Below are 17,597 nucleotides of genomic sequence, written 5' to 3'. Positions count from 1 at the left end.
TAGCAAGAAATCCAATCCTCTCTCTATAATGGTAATCTGGAAGGAGTGTTCCTCCCTTCCAAGCAAAATAAAGTATAAAAAAGACAGAGGAGGGCTGTTTGAATACTCACAGGGTTCTGTAAGTTTGCGTACAAAGCCTTGCAGGCTAAACCTTGAGCCTCAAGCAAATTTTTGTTAAATGCTAGGGAGTCACATGTATCAAAGACCTGTTTGCTTAAAGAAGGGTGCAGGAGGATCCTGGCCCTTTACCTGATTAAGACATTTGCAAATATCTTCTCCCATTCAGTAGGTTGCCTTTATGTTTTGCTATTTCCTTTGTTGTGCAAAAGAGTTTTTTAAAATCTCCTTGAAGTCCAATAGTTCATTTTTACTTTTGTTTGCACCCCACTGTTTATAGCAGCAATGCCCACAACAGCCAAAATATGGAAAGAGCCCAGATAGCTATTGACAGATGAATGGATAAAGGTGTGGTGTACACACACACACACACACACACACACGCACACACATATGCACACTATGGAATATTATTCAGCCATCAAAAATAAATAAATCTTGCCATTTACAACGATGTGGTTGGAGTGCGAACCTATTATGGTAAGCAAAAGGGTGCCTGGGTGGCTCAGTCGATTGGGCATCTGTCTTCTGCTTGGGTCATGGTTCTAGAGTCCCAGGATGGAGCCTGTGGTTGGGCTTCCTGCTCAGTGGGGAGTCTGATTCTCCCTCTGACCCTCTGCAGAGGTTCATGCTATCTCTCTCTCTCAAATAAATAAATAAAATCTTTTAAAAAATTATGCTAAGTGAAGTAAATCAGTCAGTGAAAAACAAACACCATATGAGGGAAGGGAAAAAGCAATAAGGTGAAAACAGGGAGGCAAACCCTAAGAGATGCTGAACTCTAGGAAACAAACGGAGGGTTGCTGGGGGTGGGTGGGTGGGTGCATGGGGGTTTGGCCATGAAGGAGGGCACGTGATGTAATGAGCCCCGTGTGTTCCAGGCAACCGATGAATCACGAAATTCTACTCCTGGAACGGATAACACAGTGTATGTCAACCAAGTTGAATTTAAATAAAGAACTCTTAAAATACAAATAAATATATAAACAAAAAATAAACAGGGATGGGGGAGGACAGAAGAGGGGAATTCACAGATACAAGACAGACTGATCCTAGGGAAGTAAGGCGACTGCGGCCACGGAAACTAAAGAGAGATCGCTGGCGGAGAGGAGATTTGAATTAGGGTTAGAGCAAGGAGAGGAGAAAAGGCAACAGGCACAGGATGGTTAGTAGTATGCACCCAGGTGAAAAAAAAGCAGGAATAATCCTACATCTCAGCGGGGCTGGCCCTATGCAAATAGCATGCGGTCTGGGTCCAGCTTCCCTGGGGCCTCTGTCCTTCCTCTTTTCCTGCCTGCTCCTTACAGGGCCCCGGAGCCCCTGCCTCAGCTCTCTGAACAATCATTGGCAGAGGAAGTTCTCTCCAACCAAGCCTCTGCACCATACAGTGAATTTAAGCGATTGCTCTTTTCTGGGAGAACTGGCATTTTGGGCCCCTCTGTCATTTTGGATAAAAGGATATTGCCCACGCCGAGTAATAGTATGGAGGGGAACAAGATGCTGTCCGGGTTGCTTGTTTAAAGCAGCGAGTCTCTAACACCAGGAAGGTCAATGGGAAAGGAAATGGGTGTGTGAGGCATGCAGGGTGAGCCTTGAAGGTCAGAAAGGGGAATTGAGATCTGAAACTGAAGCAGGTGCATGTATCACTGTGCCCAGGAGAGGAGGTGCTGAATGGATTCGATGAATTGCTACCTCTTTATTGACCCTGAAAAGGCTCACCTGGCAAGGGAGTGGCAAACTGAAAATGGTATTTAGGAAAATTATTCCAACACAAGTACCTGAAAAGGATGGAAGGAGCAAGAGCTCAGTGGAAAGATCGTCTTTGGTTTTTTAAACAGCTTTGAGAGATAATTCACTTACTCTATGATTCACCCACTTAAGGTGCTTCGTTCAATAGCGTTTAGTATAGTCAACGACATGCAATCACCCATAATCACAGCCCATCTTAGAACATTTTTGTCACCTCAAGAAGAAATCCCATATCCTTTATCTTTCACCCTTTATGTCCCCATCCCCCTGTCCCCCAGCACTAAGCAACTGTGAGTCAATTTTCTGTCTCTATAGATTTCCCTATTCCAGACTTTCATATGAATGTCCATGTATATGGTATGTCGTCTATTGTGACTCGCTTTTTTTACTTGGCAGAATGTCTTCAGAATTCACCCATGCTACAATGTTTATGCACACTTCATTCCTTTTCATGGCTGAATAATCCCATCACTTGTATATGTCACACTTTATCAGCTCATCTGTTGAGGGACTATTGGGTTGTTTCCATCTGTTGGCCAGTATGAAGAATGCTGTTCCAAATATTCATGTACAAGTTTCTTTGTGGAAATATGTTTTCATTTCTCTTGACCAGAATTGATGGGTCATATGAAACTCCGTATTTTATTATCTGAAGGACCGCCAGATTGCTCTCCAAAGTGGCTGTACCATCTTACATTTTCACCAACACTGTACGAGGGCTATCATTTCTCTAGATTCTCACCAACACTTCTTGCTACTGATTTTTTTATTCTAGCCATCCTAATATGTATGCAGTGGTGTCTCACTGTGGTTTTGTCTTTCGTTTCTCTGATGACTCCTTATATCAAATATTTTTCATATGATTTTCTCTATTGCTTTTCTTTTCTCCATCACATTGATTTCCACTCTGATTTCTCTCTCTCTCTTTTTTTAAAGATTTATTTATTTATTTTAGAGTTGTTGGGGGCTGGGCAGAGGCAGAGGGAGAGAGAGAATCTGAAGCAGGCTGATGCAGGGCTCGAGCTCATTACCCTGAGATCATGACCTGAGCCAAAATCAAGAGGCAGACACTTAACTGACTGAGCTATCCAGGAGCCCCTTTCACTCTGATTTCAGCTATTTTCTTCCTTCTGCTTCCTCCAGGTTTAGTCTAATCTTCTTTTCCTATGGTCTTAAGGTAGAAGGTGAGGTTGTAGATTTCAGATCTTTCTTCTTGTAGGCATTTGCTGTTAAAAATCCTTCTAAGCACTGCTTAAGCTGTATTTCAGAAGTCTGGGTATGTTGCATTTTCCTTCATCTTAAGGCATTTTCTGTGGCAAAAGACATTCCAGAGTTTGGGTAAAGCCATAGGGGTGGGAAAGCTCAGGGCAAGCGCACTAAATGCTGGTGTTTCTCAAGGTTCTGACATTAGACACCCTCTTCTCCCTCCACTCCCTCCCCCGAGGCAACCTCCTCTATGCCCACGACTTGTATTATCTTCTGTACACTGATCACACAGCTTGGATCCTTTCCCTGAGCTCCAAACCCGTACTTGGAATTGTCTACTCAATATCTTCAAACTCATTTGATCAAAATTGAACATAAAAAAAGAAAAGTTGTTTCTCAGTCTTTTGACTAAGATCAAGTGTAGTATCTGTTCCTATCAGTTTAATATCTGATATGTCCTGTATCCAAAGACAATATATTAAATGGATTTGGGGAGCAGGGAGGTGGAAAATGACCTTGCTCCGTCTGCTCCAGGTACTGATCTGGCATTGCAGTCCTTCCAGGAAAGGTGCACCCCCCAAAATCTCCTCATTCAACCTCAAACATAGTCACCTCATCACTACATGAGGCCAGGCTTCCGTTTCCCCTCCATTACTGTGATAGCTTTCGAACTGGTCTTCTAGAACCCTCTCTTGCCTCCTTCCAAGCTCTTCTCCATACGACAGGCAGGATGATCTACGAGAAATGGTTACGTCACCACCTGTAGCGACACCAGTTAATTTTTGGCTGCCCAGCACCAGAACACTCTTCCCAGGCTGGAGACTTCTCCTCCTTACACGTCTTGCTTGGCTGCCGAGCCTAGCTCCTGACTGTTTGCAGCTACACACAGACTCTATTTCTTTAAGTTGTCCTTTGGCTCCTGCCGGCCCAGCAGAGTCCGGGAGCCTCGGACAAGCCCTGCTCCCTCTTCCCTTACAGGCATGGTGACCTCTCCTTTCCCTCAACTCTTCTCTCTTCTCTCCCATTTTCCCTTCATGGCTCATGAGTGTCACTTCCTCAGGGTGACTTCCGTGACTTCACAGGCTAAGGCAGGTTTCTTTGTTATAAGCTGTTATAGAATGTGGTGCTTTCTCCGGGAATCGCATACCCCTTGTGTTAGTTATTGTTCGTCAGTTACTGGGTGCTTCCATGGGGTCAGACACTGAATATGCCAAGAAGGGTCAGACAGTTGCCTGAAAGGATCCTACAGTTTCACTGGGGACCACAGACAACCCTGTGGGTTACACACTGGAGTAAACCTCAAGTGAACAACAGTGAAATGCTCTTGGGGGTTGGGTAAGGGGTGTCGGTGGTGGGGGCAAGGAACTGACTGCTACAGGAATACTGGCCAGCTGCACAGAGGGATGGTGGCACCTGGGCCAGGTCCTGAAGGAGTCTGTCAGGAGCAGGATGGTGGGAAGTCTTTCTAGGCAGAAGGAACATTTTTGCTCAAACCCACCAAGCAAAAAAGCACATGGCGGACCAGTGAGATGCAGAGTATGCTGGTGTCCATTGAACAGAGGGCGAGGAAAGAAAGAGAGAAGGAGGAAGGTAAGGAAAAAGCAAGAATGTCAGAGACAAGCCTGGGAAGCTGGGTCGGGTCAGTGTCAAAAGAGCCTCAGATGCCATATTCACCAGGAGCTTGGCTTTGGTCCCATGAGACACAAAGAATTGTTTTAAGCAGAGGAACTGCTTGAGGTAGCTAATTCTCGCTAGAGTGTGAAGGATAGATTGAGGATCAAGTAACAAGCAGATCCACATGGAGGCCATATCTTTATAGCTGGAGAGAGAGAAAGAAAGAGAGAGAGAACTCAATACATGATTGTAAATGAATCAATGAAGAAACAACCATAAGGCAGGAACATATGTGGTAGGCACCATGTGAGAAGGTCTGCACGCCATGGGAAGCCGGGCAGCACGAGGGAGAGATCATAAAGATCTCCGGAACTAGAGAACTGGCAGAGAAAATCAAGGACAGGTGAACTGAGAGGTGTTCTGAAGTGAAAGCAATGCGGCTAAATGATGAACTGGGATATAGGTGTTGAAAGGAATGACTGAATCGGGCCTGGGTTTGGCTGACAGCGACAACAGACTGATGTAAAACAGAGCCCAGATAGCAATCGGGAGCTAGTATGGTTCTCCCGTGTCAGGGACTTATCACATACGGTCCCTTTGATCCTGCTACTCAACATTCTCAACACACGGCTTCATGACAAGGTCCCAGATGGGTGCTCTGCCACCAACACCACACCCGCCTCGCAGCAGTGGGTAGCAGGAAAGGGACAAGAGCAGAGCGAGCTGGGGACTTGTTACAACTTAGCTTCCTAGAAGGGCTTGCCCATCTATGACATTAGGAGATATTCAATCATATCTCATTGAAAGGGAGGTTGGGAAGTGTCTTTACTCTGGGCAGCTAAAATTTGGAAGCTCTATGGCAGAGAGAAGTAAGTGGCAGAAAGGAAATGGAAAATAACTTGTCTGGGCTCCAAGAATGATTCTTTTACCCATTGGGTGGCTCTGAATGAGGAAAGAGGGAGGAGTTTTAGGGAGGTTTATACAAAGCCACGGAGTAAAGATGAGTAAGTTTTGTTTTGAGCGTATCTGTTTTGGGTGGCCTGTGGAACACCAAGTGGAGAAAACCAGTAGGTATTTGAAGACATATGTAGAAATGGCCCATTTCCTCAATTTAGGCCATGCACTTGAGGGTGGAAATAGTTGTTTATCATCACATATTCACGATGCCTTAGAAATTTCCAGAAGAGATAAAGGTTGCAGGTAAATTAAGAAGGTGGAAAAAACCACAAAGGGCTAATATTTTTTTAAAGTACCAATGGACAAAGTATATATAGAACTCAGCTAGGGTCAGCCCTGGAAAGAACTTCCACAGGTGGCTTTACAACTCATTCAGAATCTACTGTGAACACACACCCATGTTAAGTACAGAGCAGAGGAAAGCTGCTTGGAAAATAGGGTGTTACGTTTTGGGTGTCTTTCCTGGGGTTGTGAGGGAGGGAAGAGATCTTGGGGATCCAGCTTTGCTGTGTGTGTTGGGGGGTGGGTGGGGCCGTCGGAGGTCAGGACCAGGCAATGGCATAGCTCAGCTGCCCCACAGATCTCCCCACTCCCAGGCTAGGGGTCGCCGCTGCACGGGCTTTTAAGAAGCCCATCTGCCCAAAGTTGGGTGGAACGTGGCATTCCTCAAGTGTCTTCCAGGGCTGTGAGAAACGTGGCCAAGGATCTAGACGATTTAGTCCCGTTTTCGGAAAGGAGGTTTACAGTGAGCAATTATTGCACAGTTAAAGAATTAATCACTAATGAGTCATTAACTCTCCCCACTATTGTACAGTTAACAAGCTGAGGCCCGATTATTAGAGCCAGTTCCCAATTAAGGGGACGACATTGGCCACAAAGCACACCGTCCGCCTCTTGACGGGTTCAGCGCACCCGCGGGGAGCCTCAGGGCCACCCCTTTCCCAGGCGAGTTAGGACGCGAGCGGAGCCCCGAGGGCGGGTCGGTGCGGAGCTCGCGCTGGCTGTGCCGAGAGGAAGGGCCAACTTTTTCATTAATTTTATCTTCCCCAGAAATCTTTTCCTGCCAGCCTCCGGGAGGCTTCAGTTCTAATCGTGTAGTAGGGTTCTGTGGGACAAAAGGAGCACTTGGATGGAGACAGAGAAGGGCCCGCGGCGAGGCTGGGGGGCTGGGGGGTTGGGGAGGATGAGGGAAGGTGGCAGAACCCGGAGGCACGACTTCAAATGTTAAGGTCGCTGGGGCAGCTGAGTCCGCGCTCCTGCAGTCCTCACCATTCACCGCCTGCGGGGCTGACTCGTCCCCGGCAGCGGAGTCCTGGGCTGCCCCAGCTCCAAGAATCCCCTAGCAAAGACTTTCAATTAACCAATGAACTTGGCTGAGAGAGGAGAGAATTAGGATTCCCTATCTCTGCTCTTTGGATTCTGAATTAACTGACGACGGGAGTGGGGGACAGGCAGGGATTGTCTCCCCTGGTTTGACATTTCCTATCTCTCAAACAGGGACTCTCTGTTTAAAATAAGTAAAAACATAGTGGCCACCCTAGGCCAGTTGCTGACCTCTAGTCAAAGCCTGCCCCTCCCAAGGGGTCTCGCCCAGTCCTCCATGGGTCACCCACACCGGTCCCAGTCAACCTCCCGGGCGGCAGAGGGGGTAGCTCAGACCCGCAGAACTGGTTTCAAGAACTGGACACCCAGTCCGGATGAATAGCCTGGACGGGCCTGGGGCCACAGCGTGGGGCCCCAGGACACGGAGCAAGGAGGGTCCTGCGGGGGCTGCGGCCGCCTTGGACACCGTGGCTCCAGAAACGGGTGACCGGGAGAGGCGGGGCCCTCAGTCCCCCAGCGTCCCTGTGGGAGAGAAAAATCGCCACCATAAATCCGAGGGTGGCGCGCAGTGTGATCACGACACTCCCGTGGGCAAGAGACTCTTCCAAAATGGGGAAAACGCGAAAACTGAAACACCCCCGAGGTTGGGGCCGTGGCCGGGGTGGCATGGCTCCGCGCCTCCGGGATCTCTGGATTAGTCCTTGGTCTCCTCCGGGCACGGGACAGCCAGCATCTGCTAGCGTGCACCCGAGGTCCCAGGCCGCGCCCGACTCCGCCCCTCTCTCGGAGTGGCCCAATCCGAGGCGTCCTTTCACGCCCCGCCCCCTTCTCCCCCTCCCCCGGCCTGGAGCCCTGCCCTGCGCGGTTCCCAGCCGGGCACCCGGGAGCCCAAACGGAGCGATGCGGCTACAGACTCACCTGCTTTCCTCCCGTGGCAGGCCAGAGTGTATGTCGTCTGCTGGGGTGGAGGCTCCGGAGGCCTCCCTCTTAGACTGACTGAGTCCAGTCAACCTGAATCAGCGCCCGCCAGGAGTCCTAGGGATCTGTGCTTGGACAACAGTGTCTCTCTTCCCCGAACCCTGTAGAACAACTCCCAACTGGTTCTTGTTCCCCTTCAGTGGACGCTGGAAGCGTCGCCTGAGCGAAGCCCTCAGTCTCATTATGGAAGACTCAAGAACCATTTTTCAAGTGATTCAGGCTTACAGGGGAGACTCCCCCAGAGTCCCTGAAAAATTTGTACCTGCCCCAAATCACAGCCAGCACAATCTAGTTTTGGAAGCGGGCGCCTCTGCAAACGGCTTTCTGCAGCAGTGAGCTTGGGCAGCATCCCCAAGTGTTTCAGGGTCCTCTGGGGCTTTAAGGTCCTTCAGCACAAGTCATTTTCACCTCCAGCCTGAGTTAACTCCTGGGGCTCTCAGAACTGCTCTTCAGGCAGCCCCTAGGAGTGAGGGGGGGTGGCTATGGGGCTGATGGGAGCCCAGGAAAGACCCTTCCACCCACCCCTCAGGATCTCAATTTCCAATGTGGTCTAAAGAGTAGTTCCTGGGAGTTGGAATAGGAGCACTTCTTCAGCAAGTGTTTCTGGAACACTTGCTATAGTGTTTCACAAGCATAGTGCTATGCTTGCGAAACGGCCAGAGCTTCTGGTCAAAGCTTATTTAAGGCAACTTCCCTGTGCCTCACTTTCCTCATTTATAAAATGAGGCTGATTTTGTCTTCCTGGCATGGTCCTTGTGAGGTTTAAATGAATCAGTAGACATAAGCTTCTCGGAAGAGTGATAACACAGAATACTCTCAGTGGTCATTAGTTGTTAGTATTTTGATCATTTTCCAAAGATTTGTCCCTGAAATCCAGGTATGATTCACTCTGTTGGTGTCTAAAGAGATGGTTTAGAATATTCATTCTCAGACTAAGTAGTAAAAGAGGAGAAAGAAGTGATGGTTTGAAACCTGCAGGCAACCAATCATAGGAAGAAAAATGGCATAAAGAGGCAAAATGAATAGTCCCTGGAATGGAAGAGAAGAAGATGGGGCTGGGCAAGGTCACAGGTGGCCAGGACTGCGGAAAGGAGAGGGAAGGCAGAGCAAGTACCCACCAGTGAACTTGGGAGTTCACTGAATAAATCGTTCCTAGTAAAAGGAGGCCATTAAAGGATGAAAGGATGGGTGAAAGAGGTTAATCCAAACTGAAAGAAATTCACTTACACATTCATCTTGTTTATCTATTTTTTTTCCCTTGCCAACGGCTGGGATCACTTGGCCAATACATCCATTTTCCAACGAACATCCTTGTGAAGGAAAGTACAGGTATTACTTCCTACCTCTTGAGGGTAATAACACATCCAATTAATCCTTACTGACCAGTCTGCTATATGCAGAGCACCACGTTGAGGGGCTAAGGGTACTCACCCCTGATTATAGGATAACCTCTCAGGACCCTCATGGCAAGGCCCGAATTCTGTGATGACACTTCCTCTACCCCAGCCTTAGGATTGTCATCCTTTGCCCAAGTAGGTTTTGGGAACCCAAGAGCAGGACTGGGATACCGTGGGATCGGAGAGGGGGGCACACAGTATGTACTGCCCCGCGTCGGGTCCTTGGTGGTTCAGTCAAAGCCCTTACCGTTGGCCTCACTGCATCTTTTCCACCTCCCAGGGACACAGCGTTCATATAGACAAGGAAAGGGGTGACTCACTAATACGCTAACGAACGACAGAACAGTGGGGCTGGGGGGATGATGCTAAGGCTCCTTGGCAGCGTCTTTTCCAGCGCACTCAAAGCAAGGAGGCCAGAGGACCTGCGCGGCGGGAATCCGGGTTATTCCAGGGTCTGCCCAGCTTCCAGGACCCGCTGCGGACACCGCGGCTGCTCAGGCTGGGAGTTCCGGGCTTTGCTTCACGGGTGACTCCCCGAGTGCTGCGGGAGCTTCGGAAGCCCGCGGAGACCTCTGGATTCCCTCCCGCCCCAGCGCCGGCGCCAAAGAACAGCCCGTATTGTCCAAGACGCGCCCGCAAGGATGTGCCCGCCGGGTCGCGACGCAGAGCGCTCCAGGACACTGTCCCCGAGCACGGCAGCTAATCTAACGGGCATTGAACAGAACCGCGGGGTTGGGGGGCTAAGGGGCAAGTCAGGGAAGCGGGAGAGAGGCGTGGGGATCAGAAGAGGAAAAGTCGCTCTTCCTGAGTCTTTGGAGGACTAATGTCACCAGTCCTTGGTAGCAGGGGCTGGCACCGAGCCCGCAACCTAGACAGTGATCCGAGAGGGCCCTTGGGCAGTGGTGGGCAGCAAACAGGGAGGCGGGGCCCCCAGGCGTTCCGGACTTTCAGCTCTCCCCCCGGGGAAGGTGGTATAGACGTTTTCTGTTGGGGTGGATCCTTCTAAGCAGCAGCCGCAGCTTGACTATTGGGGTGCAGAGGGCCTGGGAACGCTCAGGCAGCTGAGCCTTAGGCGCCAAACACCCCGAACCTCACACGTTCGCTGCTCCCGTACGCGCCAGGGGAGGAGCGCTCCGGAGGAGGGCGCAGCAGCAAAGCGCCCCCCCCCCCCCAGGAGGATACGCAAGAGGGGGGCCCAGGTCCTGCGCGGTCCTCTGCTTCCTCTCACCCACCCCATCCGTCACCGCAGCCCCTGGGGTACCCCCGTCCGCCTTCCTTCCCGCCACCGCAGTCCTCGGCGCCCTTCACCGGGGTCAAACAAAAACAAGGCAGTCTTTAATTCTCCTCCCCAACACTTCAACTACGCATACAAACAGTCCCTCAAACTATACTCCTCGGCCTCCCCTTCCTCCCAGTTGTCCTTTTCCCGGGGTAGCCACGCCGTCCGGGAGCGGCCGAGGTCAGGAGCGTTGGGTGCCCTGAACCCCGAGGGGCCGGGCCGCCTCTCCCCCTCCAGCAGCAGGGCCGGGGGTCCGTGGAGGTGGAGGGGTGGTGGTCAGAGGGTCTCGGCGGGCCGCAAGGTCAGTCCTCCGCGGCGAGCCAGGAGCAGACGCGCGTCCGAGACCCAGGCCTGGCCGCAGCTTCCGGCGGCTCGGGAGGGTGGCCGGGTGGGAAACGCAGGGGGAAAGAGCGCGCGCCTGCGGGTCCGGGTCGATCCCAGGACGGTCGTCGGGCCCGATCGGGTGTCCGGTGCCTCTAGAGGGCCTGCCACGGCTTCCCGATGGCCTGGATGTGCTCCTTGGCCTTGAGGCGCAGAGCCGCGATGCTGCTGTTGCGCGGGTCCGCCTCGTCCAGCGGGAACTTGTCCCCGAAGCCGGGCGCGCACGGGTAGGCGGGCGGCGGCGGCCCGAGGGGCTGCAGGCCGGGGCCCAGCGGCGGGGAGTTCAGGAAGGGCGGCGGCGGCGGCGGCGGCGTGTAGCTGGCGGGCAGGCTCTGCGCCGGCGGCCCGAAGCCCGGCAGGCTCTGCAGCGCCGTGGCGCCCCCGCCGGGCAGCGGCGACCCCAGCCACGACTCGAGCGGCAGGGCGCCCCCGGCCGGCCCGCCGCCCCCGCCCGGGCTCGCCCCGAGGGGCGCCAGAGCCGCCGACGGCGGGGAGCGGCTGAACGAGAGGAGGGGCGAGTCTTGCAGCTTCATGGACGACACTTCGAGCTTCTCCTGCCGCCGCCACTTGGCCCGTCGGTTCTGGAACCACACCTGCGGAGGGCAGCACAGCGGCGGTCGGCTGCGGTCGAGCCTCGGGCCGCGCCCCCGCCCTGCTCTCCCCCGGGCAGCCCGGCCGGGACGACTCTGTCACCCCCAGAGAAAACTGGGGCTGGACTCCATCGCACCACCTCCCCACCCCGACGCTCTCCTTCCTTTTCCACCGGGTTTTCTCCTTGTTGCCTCTCCCCTCCTCCCCTCTCTTCTGAGTCTCTGTCTCTTGTCCCACCCCTGTCCCTGGTTACCTCACCCATAGCTGTGGCTGCGTCTGTTTCCGACTCCTGACACGGAGTGCGTGCTCAGAAAAATAGGGAAGTTAACCTTGGGGATGGGACCTAGGATTTTGGAAAGCAGATCTCACCAAATTTCGGGGACCTGCTGCTTGGCAGCTCCTCCTGGAACTCCGGTTTAGAAGTTCCTTCCTCCCTGAGCCCTGCGCTCAGTGCTGGGAGCTTGGCTCAGACTCCCTTGTGCTTTTCTTTTTAAAATGTTTAAAAATACTTTATGGGGCGCCTGGGTGGCTCAGTGGGTTAAACGTCTGCTTTCGACTCAGGTCATGATCCCAGGGTGCTGGGATCTAGTCCCACATGGGGTTCCTTGCTCATGGGGGAGCCTGCTTCTCCCTCTCCTTCTGCTGCTCCCCCTGCTTGTGCTCTCGCTCTTGCTCTATCAAATAAATAAATAATCTTTAAAAAATAAAAATATTACTTATTTCATAGAGAGTACAAGCAGGGAGAGAGGCGGGCAGCGGGAGAGGGAGAAGCAGACTCCCCATTGAGCAGGGAGCCCGACAGGGGGCTCCATCCAAGGACACGGGATCGTGACTTGAGCCAAAGGCAGTGAGTGCTTAACCACCCTGAGCCACCCAGGCCTCGGGACTCCCTGAGCTTTACCCACATTTTGTCTGTATTATAAACATAGGTATAAGCAAATACTCTAAGTACCTTAACTAGCAGCACAGGATACTATAATACAGCTATTTCCAGGAATTACTGGTTATGATAACTAGTAGGAAAAAAGTGGGTTAGTTTTATCCCAAGCTTTTTTAAGTTGCTGCTTTAATAAGATATCGATTCTTCTTTAATTGCTATCCCTTTAGTATTTCTCATATTTCTTATAAATGGTTTTCAATGATTACAATAGTTCAATTTTATTATATTTACGTTGACTTTTTAGAGTCGATTATGACATTACTCTAAGACGAGTTCAATGAATTAAATTTTTCCTTTTGCTTTTTTTCCTTTACATATAGAAAGTCTGCACCAAGAATGAAGTCTGATCTCTTTCTTTTTTAAAAATTTTTAAATTTTTAAAAAATGTATTTATTTGAGAGAGATCACAATTTGGCAGAGAGTCAGGCAGGGTGGGGGGCAGTCCCCCCAATGAGCAGAGAGCCTGATGTGACACTCGATCCCAGGACCCTGAGATCATACCTGGGCCGAAGGCAGAGGCTTAACCCACTGAGCCACCCAGGTGCCCCTCAAAGTCTGATCTCTTTTTTTTTTTTTTTTTAAGATTTTATTTATTTATTTGACAGCGAGAGATCACAAGTAGGCAGAGAGGCAGGCAGAGAGAGAGGAAGGGAAGCAGGCTCCCTGCCGAGCAGAGAGCCCGATGTGGGGCTCAATCCCAGGACCCCGAGATCATGACCTGAGCCGAAGGCAGCGGCCTAACCCACTGAGCCACCCAGGCGCCCCAAAGTCTGATCTCTTAATGATAAAACGTTCGTTACTTATTTGGTAAAAGCACAAGAAAAGGTGTAATTAAGGCTTCACTACCAAGTTACTACCCCTGGAAACAGAACAGAGAGAACTGGGTTAGAAAGAACTTTGGCCAAATTGGTGGCTTCAGTGTTATATTAATGGAAAGAAATAGAGGAATGGCTGAGACCTTAGAAGGGAGAAGGCAGTTTGGAGTCAGTGGGGGAGGGGACCTCTTAGAAGCACAGAGAAAACAGCCACTCAGCACCTGGGCAGGGCAAGTGTATATGTAAGGCTAGGATTTGGGGAGGGGGGGAGAGAAAGGACAGAAAAGTTAAGTACCCCTGTCCCCTGCCCACAAAAGATTCATCTCCATTCCGGAGGCCCTAATTTCCCCAGAAACATTAGCTATTTGGTGATAAAAGAGAAAAGAGAAACAACAGCTTGGGGAGGACTCCCATCCACTGCTTCCTCCAATTCCCTGCATGTCCCACTCTGGCCCCCCAAATATTGGCTACAGTCTGCCACCCAGTATTCAAAGGCAGAGAGCTGAAGACTGGGACAGTCGGCTCTTAGAAGGCTGTACCGGTCCCCTCCACACAGCTGGAGGCCCATGGGAGACCGCCCCCTCCGTCGGATTACATCATAGCCATGTGTTAAGAACCGCCATATGCTGGGCACTGTGCTGGCCCTGTGGTCACAGAGAAGTCACAGACACTGTTCTCAAGAAGCTGACAACTTAGAGGAGGAGCCAAAATCTGTGAACAAATAAAGAGAGAGGAAGGAAGGTAGGACAGAGGAGGTATCCAGTTTGAGGGTAGCCTCGTGCTGGCTGTGTCTGTGGTCTGTAGGGGCACTGCGAGGTTTTGTCTCTTCCTTCATCCTTCACTCCTGTCCCTTTCTTCCCCCTACCCCAGCCTCTCCCTGAAAAAAGCAGGCACTAAAATGTCCACACCTTCAATGAAACCATCGCAGTTCGACTGCTCCAAATTAAGAGAAATTGAACTGTCCTTGCAAGTTAATCCTGAGTTACATTAGGGAATTATTATTTTTTTAAACCATGACATTTACTCATTACTTTAAACTCCTAATATAATAAGCAGAAGAGACAAAAGGCAAAAGTTTGTCCTCTTTTAGCTTTAAGGTAAGGCTAAGAGCCCCCAAACATCGGAATATCTTCACTTCCTGGAAATCTAATTCATTAGACACACACAAAAATCCCACCTTAGTTCCACTGCCTTTCAGAGGCAGCGAAATTTGTTCCCAATGACTCCCTTTCAGGCCTCTGTAAACTCTCCTAATTTGGAAATCCTCCCAGATTTTTCACAGATGACTAGCAAATATTTAAGGCTTTCAAATATTTTAATGATCAGGGATTAAAGATAATTCAGCTTTAATTAAAGTGAAAACCCTTTTACCAAAAAAAAAAAAAAAAAAAAAAAAAAAAAAAAAAAAAAGAAGAAGAAGAAGAAGAAAGGAAGGAAGGAAAGAAAAGAGAAGAAAAGAAAAGTCAAGTCCTCTCTGCAGTAGTGAGAAGTTAGGATGGAGGTACACCAAAGAAGCAAAAGTCAGTTTCTTAAACAAATCCACCAAAACTTTCAACTGCAGGCGCTGGAGCCCTTGCAAAAGACTGGGTTTTCATATCTGGACAGGGTGAATGCAGTTAGCGACTAGGGTGGCATTTGGGGTCCCAATCCAGGAGACTGCCTACATTCCCTCTGCACTCACCGCCTCTCGCCCCAATCCTTGGCAGCGGCGTGTAATGAGCTGTCGCCCTTCCTCTCGACAGCCATGCGCTAGTGCTCTCTTTAGGTTCGAAGAGGGAGACCCCCCACCACAAAAGAGAGATCCTACTACAAAAATGGAACAGACTGTCCAAAGGGCGGTCGTGGGACACCCGCAAGATCGGCGACGCTCGTCTGATGCTCTGGGCGAGCCCAGTCGAGGAAGACCAATGGGAACAGTGTCACGGTAAATGCGTGGACGTCCGGGGATTCGGCGGAGCACTGGCTGCAGGCTGGGCCTGGGGCCCTCCCGGGGACCGATCTGGGAGCTTTACCTGGACACGGACTTCGGGTAGGTTGACCTTGCCGGCTAGCTCCTCGCGGCTGTACACGTCGGGGTAGTGAGACTTCTCGAACGCGCGTTCCAGCTCGTGCAGCTGATACGTGGTGAAGGTCGTGCGGTTCCGCCGGTGCTTCTTTTTGGGCTGCTCCTCCTCCGACAGCTTCGCGTCCCCGATGGCGGGACCCACGGGCAGCCCGGGGCTGGGCCGTGCTTCACCAGGCTCCTTGGGGCAGTAGGGTCGAGGGGCTGGGACGAAGAGGCCCCAGACGGTCAGAGACACTCGGGGAGCTCTCTCTGGGCCCACTCCGCCTACCCTTGGGCGCCCGCAGCTGGACGCGGGCTGCTCCTGGGGGCTGGGCCAGGAGGTCGGGGTAAGGCCGTAGGGGCCCCTAAGGTTTCTCTGAACACAAATTGGAGTCTCCTGCCCTGCACACTAACTCAAACTCCGCGCCCAGACGCCTTAATTAAAGTCAAGGCACGGGCTTATTCGTCTTGCAGAGCTCCTACGTTTGGGCACCCCTCAGGGCCCTGCAGCAGCCAGGGGTGAACACTCACCTTCGTACTCTGGAGCAGGCGCCGGGGCAGGCTGCGGGGAGGGCTCGCCGCTTCCCCCGGGCGCCTTGGGGCAGGCGGCCCGCGCGCCCGGCCTCCTATCCCGCTCCTTCGCGCCCCGGGCGCCCGGCTCCGCAGAGAAGGAACCGAGGATCGCGTCGTCCTTGGTAAATCCCAGGATAGCCTCGATGCTGTGCAGCCGGGAGGTGCTTCCTCCCGGGCTGCGGAGCAGGTGGCCGGCAAGCGAGAAGCTGCCGTCGGCCATGGCGGGGGCGCAGGCCGGCAGGTGCATGGGGAGCGCCAGGAGGCGGGAGGGCGCGGCCCGCGATCTCGCAGCGCCGCCCGCTTTGGAGACCCAGAGAAGAGACCCTAAAGTCGGTGCCTCCCGGGTACCGCCGTCCCACCCACTTGGTCCCGACCCAAGGTCAAGCGTGGCGGGTGACGAGGGCCCGGGCCGCGCACGCCGAAGGTGGGCGAGCGCTCCGCCCGCCGCGGCCTGGGTCTCTGCAGGAGTCTGAAGTTCGGACTCGGGGTAGCTGGGGCTCCGGGGGCTAAAGGCTGCGAGCCCGCGAGCCCCGGCTCCTCCCCTCCAGCCCAAGACCCAGCCTCTTCCCTCGGCCCCTCCCCCGGCAGCGGGGCGGGTCTTCCCCTCCGGTTCCCTGTGCGGCCACTCCGGGCGGGGCCGGCGTTCCGAACTTTCCACCTTGCAACTCTCGATCCACTCCAAGCACGTCCCCGGGGAAACGGCGGTGGGATGTTTGACAGGCCTGGGGATCCGGCTCTGGGCCCCGCTTCTGGACTCAATGAGGCCGACGCCCTTGGTCTCCCCTTCCCCCAGTAATCCGGGGACTTGCCTCCCTTCTTGGGCTTACCTCCTTCTTGGTTCCCCAGACCCCAAGCCCGCCGCTGCGCCCGGGGCGGTGGGGGGACGGACGGCTGCCAGGCTCTGCTGCGTAGGACGTCGGGCCACGCGCGCTTCTTCCCAGCTTAAAATTTCCCTTCTCTCTCCATCTTTCTACCCCCAAGGGCACTCCTCTTTCGGCTTCGTAGTCCGAAGCCTCGGACTTCGCGTTTATTTTGTTTGCCTACGTATGTTTAACTGCTCCTTCCTGTCCCCTCGGATTCGCGCGCGGGCAGGCTCACCCCAGGAGGCGGTGGGGCCACCTGTGCCTCCGCGCCTGTGACCTCGAGTGCCCGACAGCCCAGCAGGAGGCTGGGAGGCCCCGAGACGGACCTGCTCCCGGGCTTAGGCGGAGGGTGGGGGGACAGAGAGACCTGCCCGGGGCCCCTCACTCCCGTAGACTTCCGAGGGACCCCTCTCCCCACCAAATACTCTCCCCACCAAATACCCAGGAGATGTTCCAGCCTCAGGCAGAAGGGGAGAAGGGCCTCCCTCCGTCTGGGGTGATTCCTAGCATTCTCGGGGTGGGGGGGGTTCTAGGCATAATCTGCCTGCATTTCTTTCCATTTTGGCAGCCCCACGAGGCTTCCTTGGGGCAGAATGAGAGTCTCAGACCAGGTGGAATGATGGTTACCGTCCGCGAGTGATTTCTCCCCAGTCCGCCAGTGCTGCAATCCGAGCTGTGAAGGCTGACACTTCTCAAGTCTGATCCTGGACCCAAACCCACCACCCTCCGCCCGGCCCCCGTCCCCCTTCTAAACTATTAGCAGGAAATGT

At 52.8% G+C, this 17,597-nt stretch overlaps 1 protein-coding gene and 1 non-coding gene across 2 annotated transcripts; one reads left to right on the top strand and one right to left on the bottom strand.

Annotated features, from left to right (window-relative positions):
- Window positions 1-3,460: 3,460 nt before the first annotated feature.
- On the top strand, window positions 3,461-3,651 carry LOC131812008 (U2 spliceosomal RNA). Its single transcript, XR_009346238.1, has one exon. It is a non-coding gene; the product is annotated as a U2 spliceosomal RNA (small nuclear RNA).
- Window positions 3,652-10,746: 7,095 nt separating this feature from the next.
- RAX (retina and anterior neural fold homeobox) lies at window positions 10,747-16,454 on the bottom strand. The gene is made up of 3 exons (XM_059140129.1): window positions 15,923-16,454; window positions 15,360-15,613; window positions 10,747-11,594 (listed from the first exon to the last, which is right to left on the bottom strand). The coding sequence occupies exons 1-3, from the start codon at window positions 16,209-16,211 to the stop codon at window positions 11,097-11,099; spliced, it is 1,041 nt and encodes a 346-aa protein (XP_058996112.1). The 5' UTR covers window positions 16,212-16,454; the 3' UTR covers window positions 10,747-11,096.
- Between the last annotated feature and the right edge of the window lie 1,143 nt (window positions 16,455-17,597).

Source organism: Mustela lutreola, chromosome 11 (assembly GCF_030435805.1).
Source record: "Mustela lutreola isolate mMusLut2 chromosome 11, mMusLut2.pri, whole genome shotgun sequence".
NCBI classification, from domain to species: Eukaryota; Metazoa; Chordata; class Mammalia; order Carnivora; family Mustelidae; genus Mustela; species Mustela lutreola.
Note: the sequence above shows the minus strand (reverse complement) of the source record. Positions and strands in the feature narration are given on the sequence as shown.

Excerpts from the sequence above, each read along its gene's own strand:
- RAX (XM_059140129.1), bottom strand. The coding sequence starts at position 16,211 with ATGCACCTGCCGGCCTGCGCCCCCGCCATGGCCGACGGCAGCTTCTCG. Across the intron at positions 15,614-15,922 it reads GCCTGCTCCAGAGTACGAAG|CCCCTCGACCCTACTGCCCC; the intron begins GTGAGTGTTCAC and ends TCTTCGTCCCAG. Across the intron at positions 11,595-15,359 it reads TACCCGAAGTCCGTGTCCAG|GTGTGGTTCCAGAACCGACG; the intron begins GTAAAGCTCCCA and ends TGCCCTCCGCAG.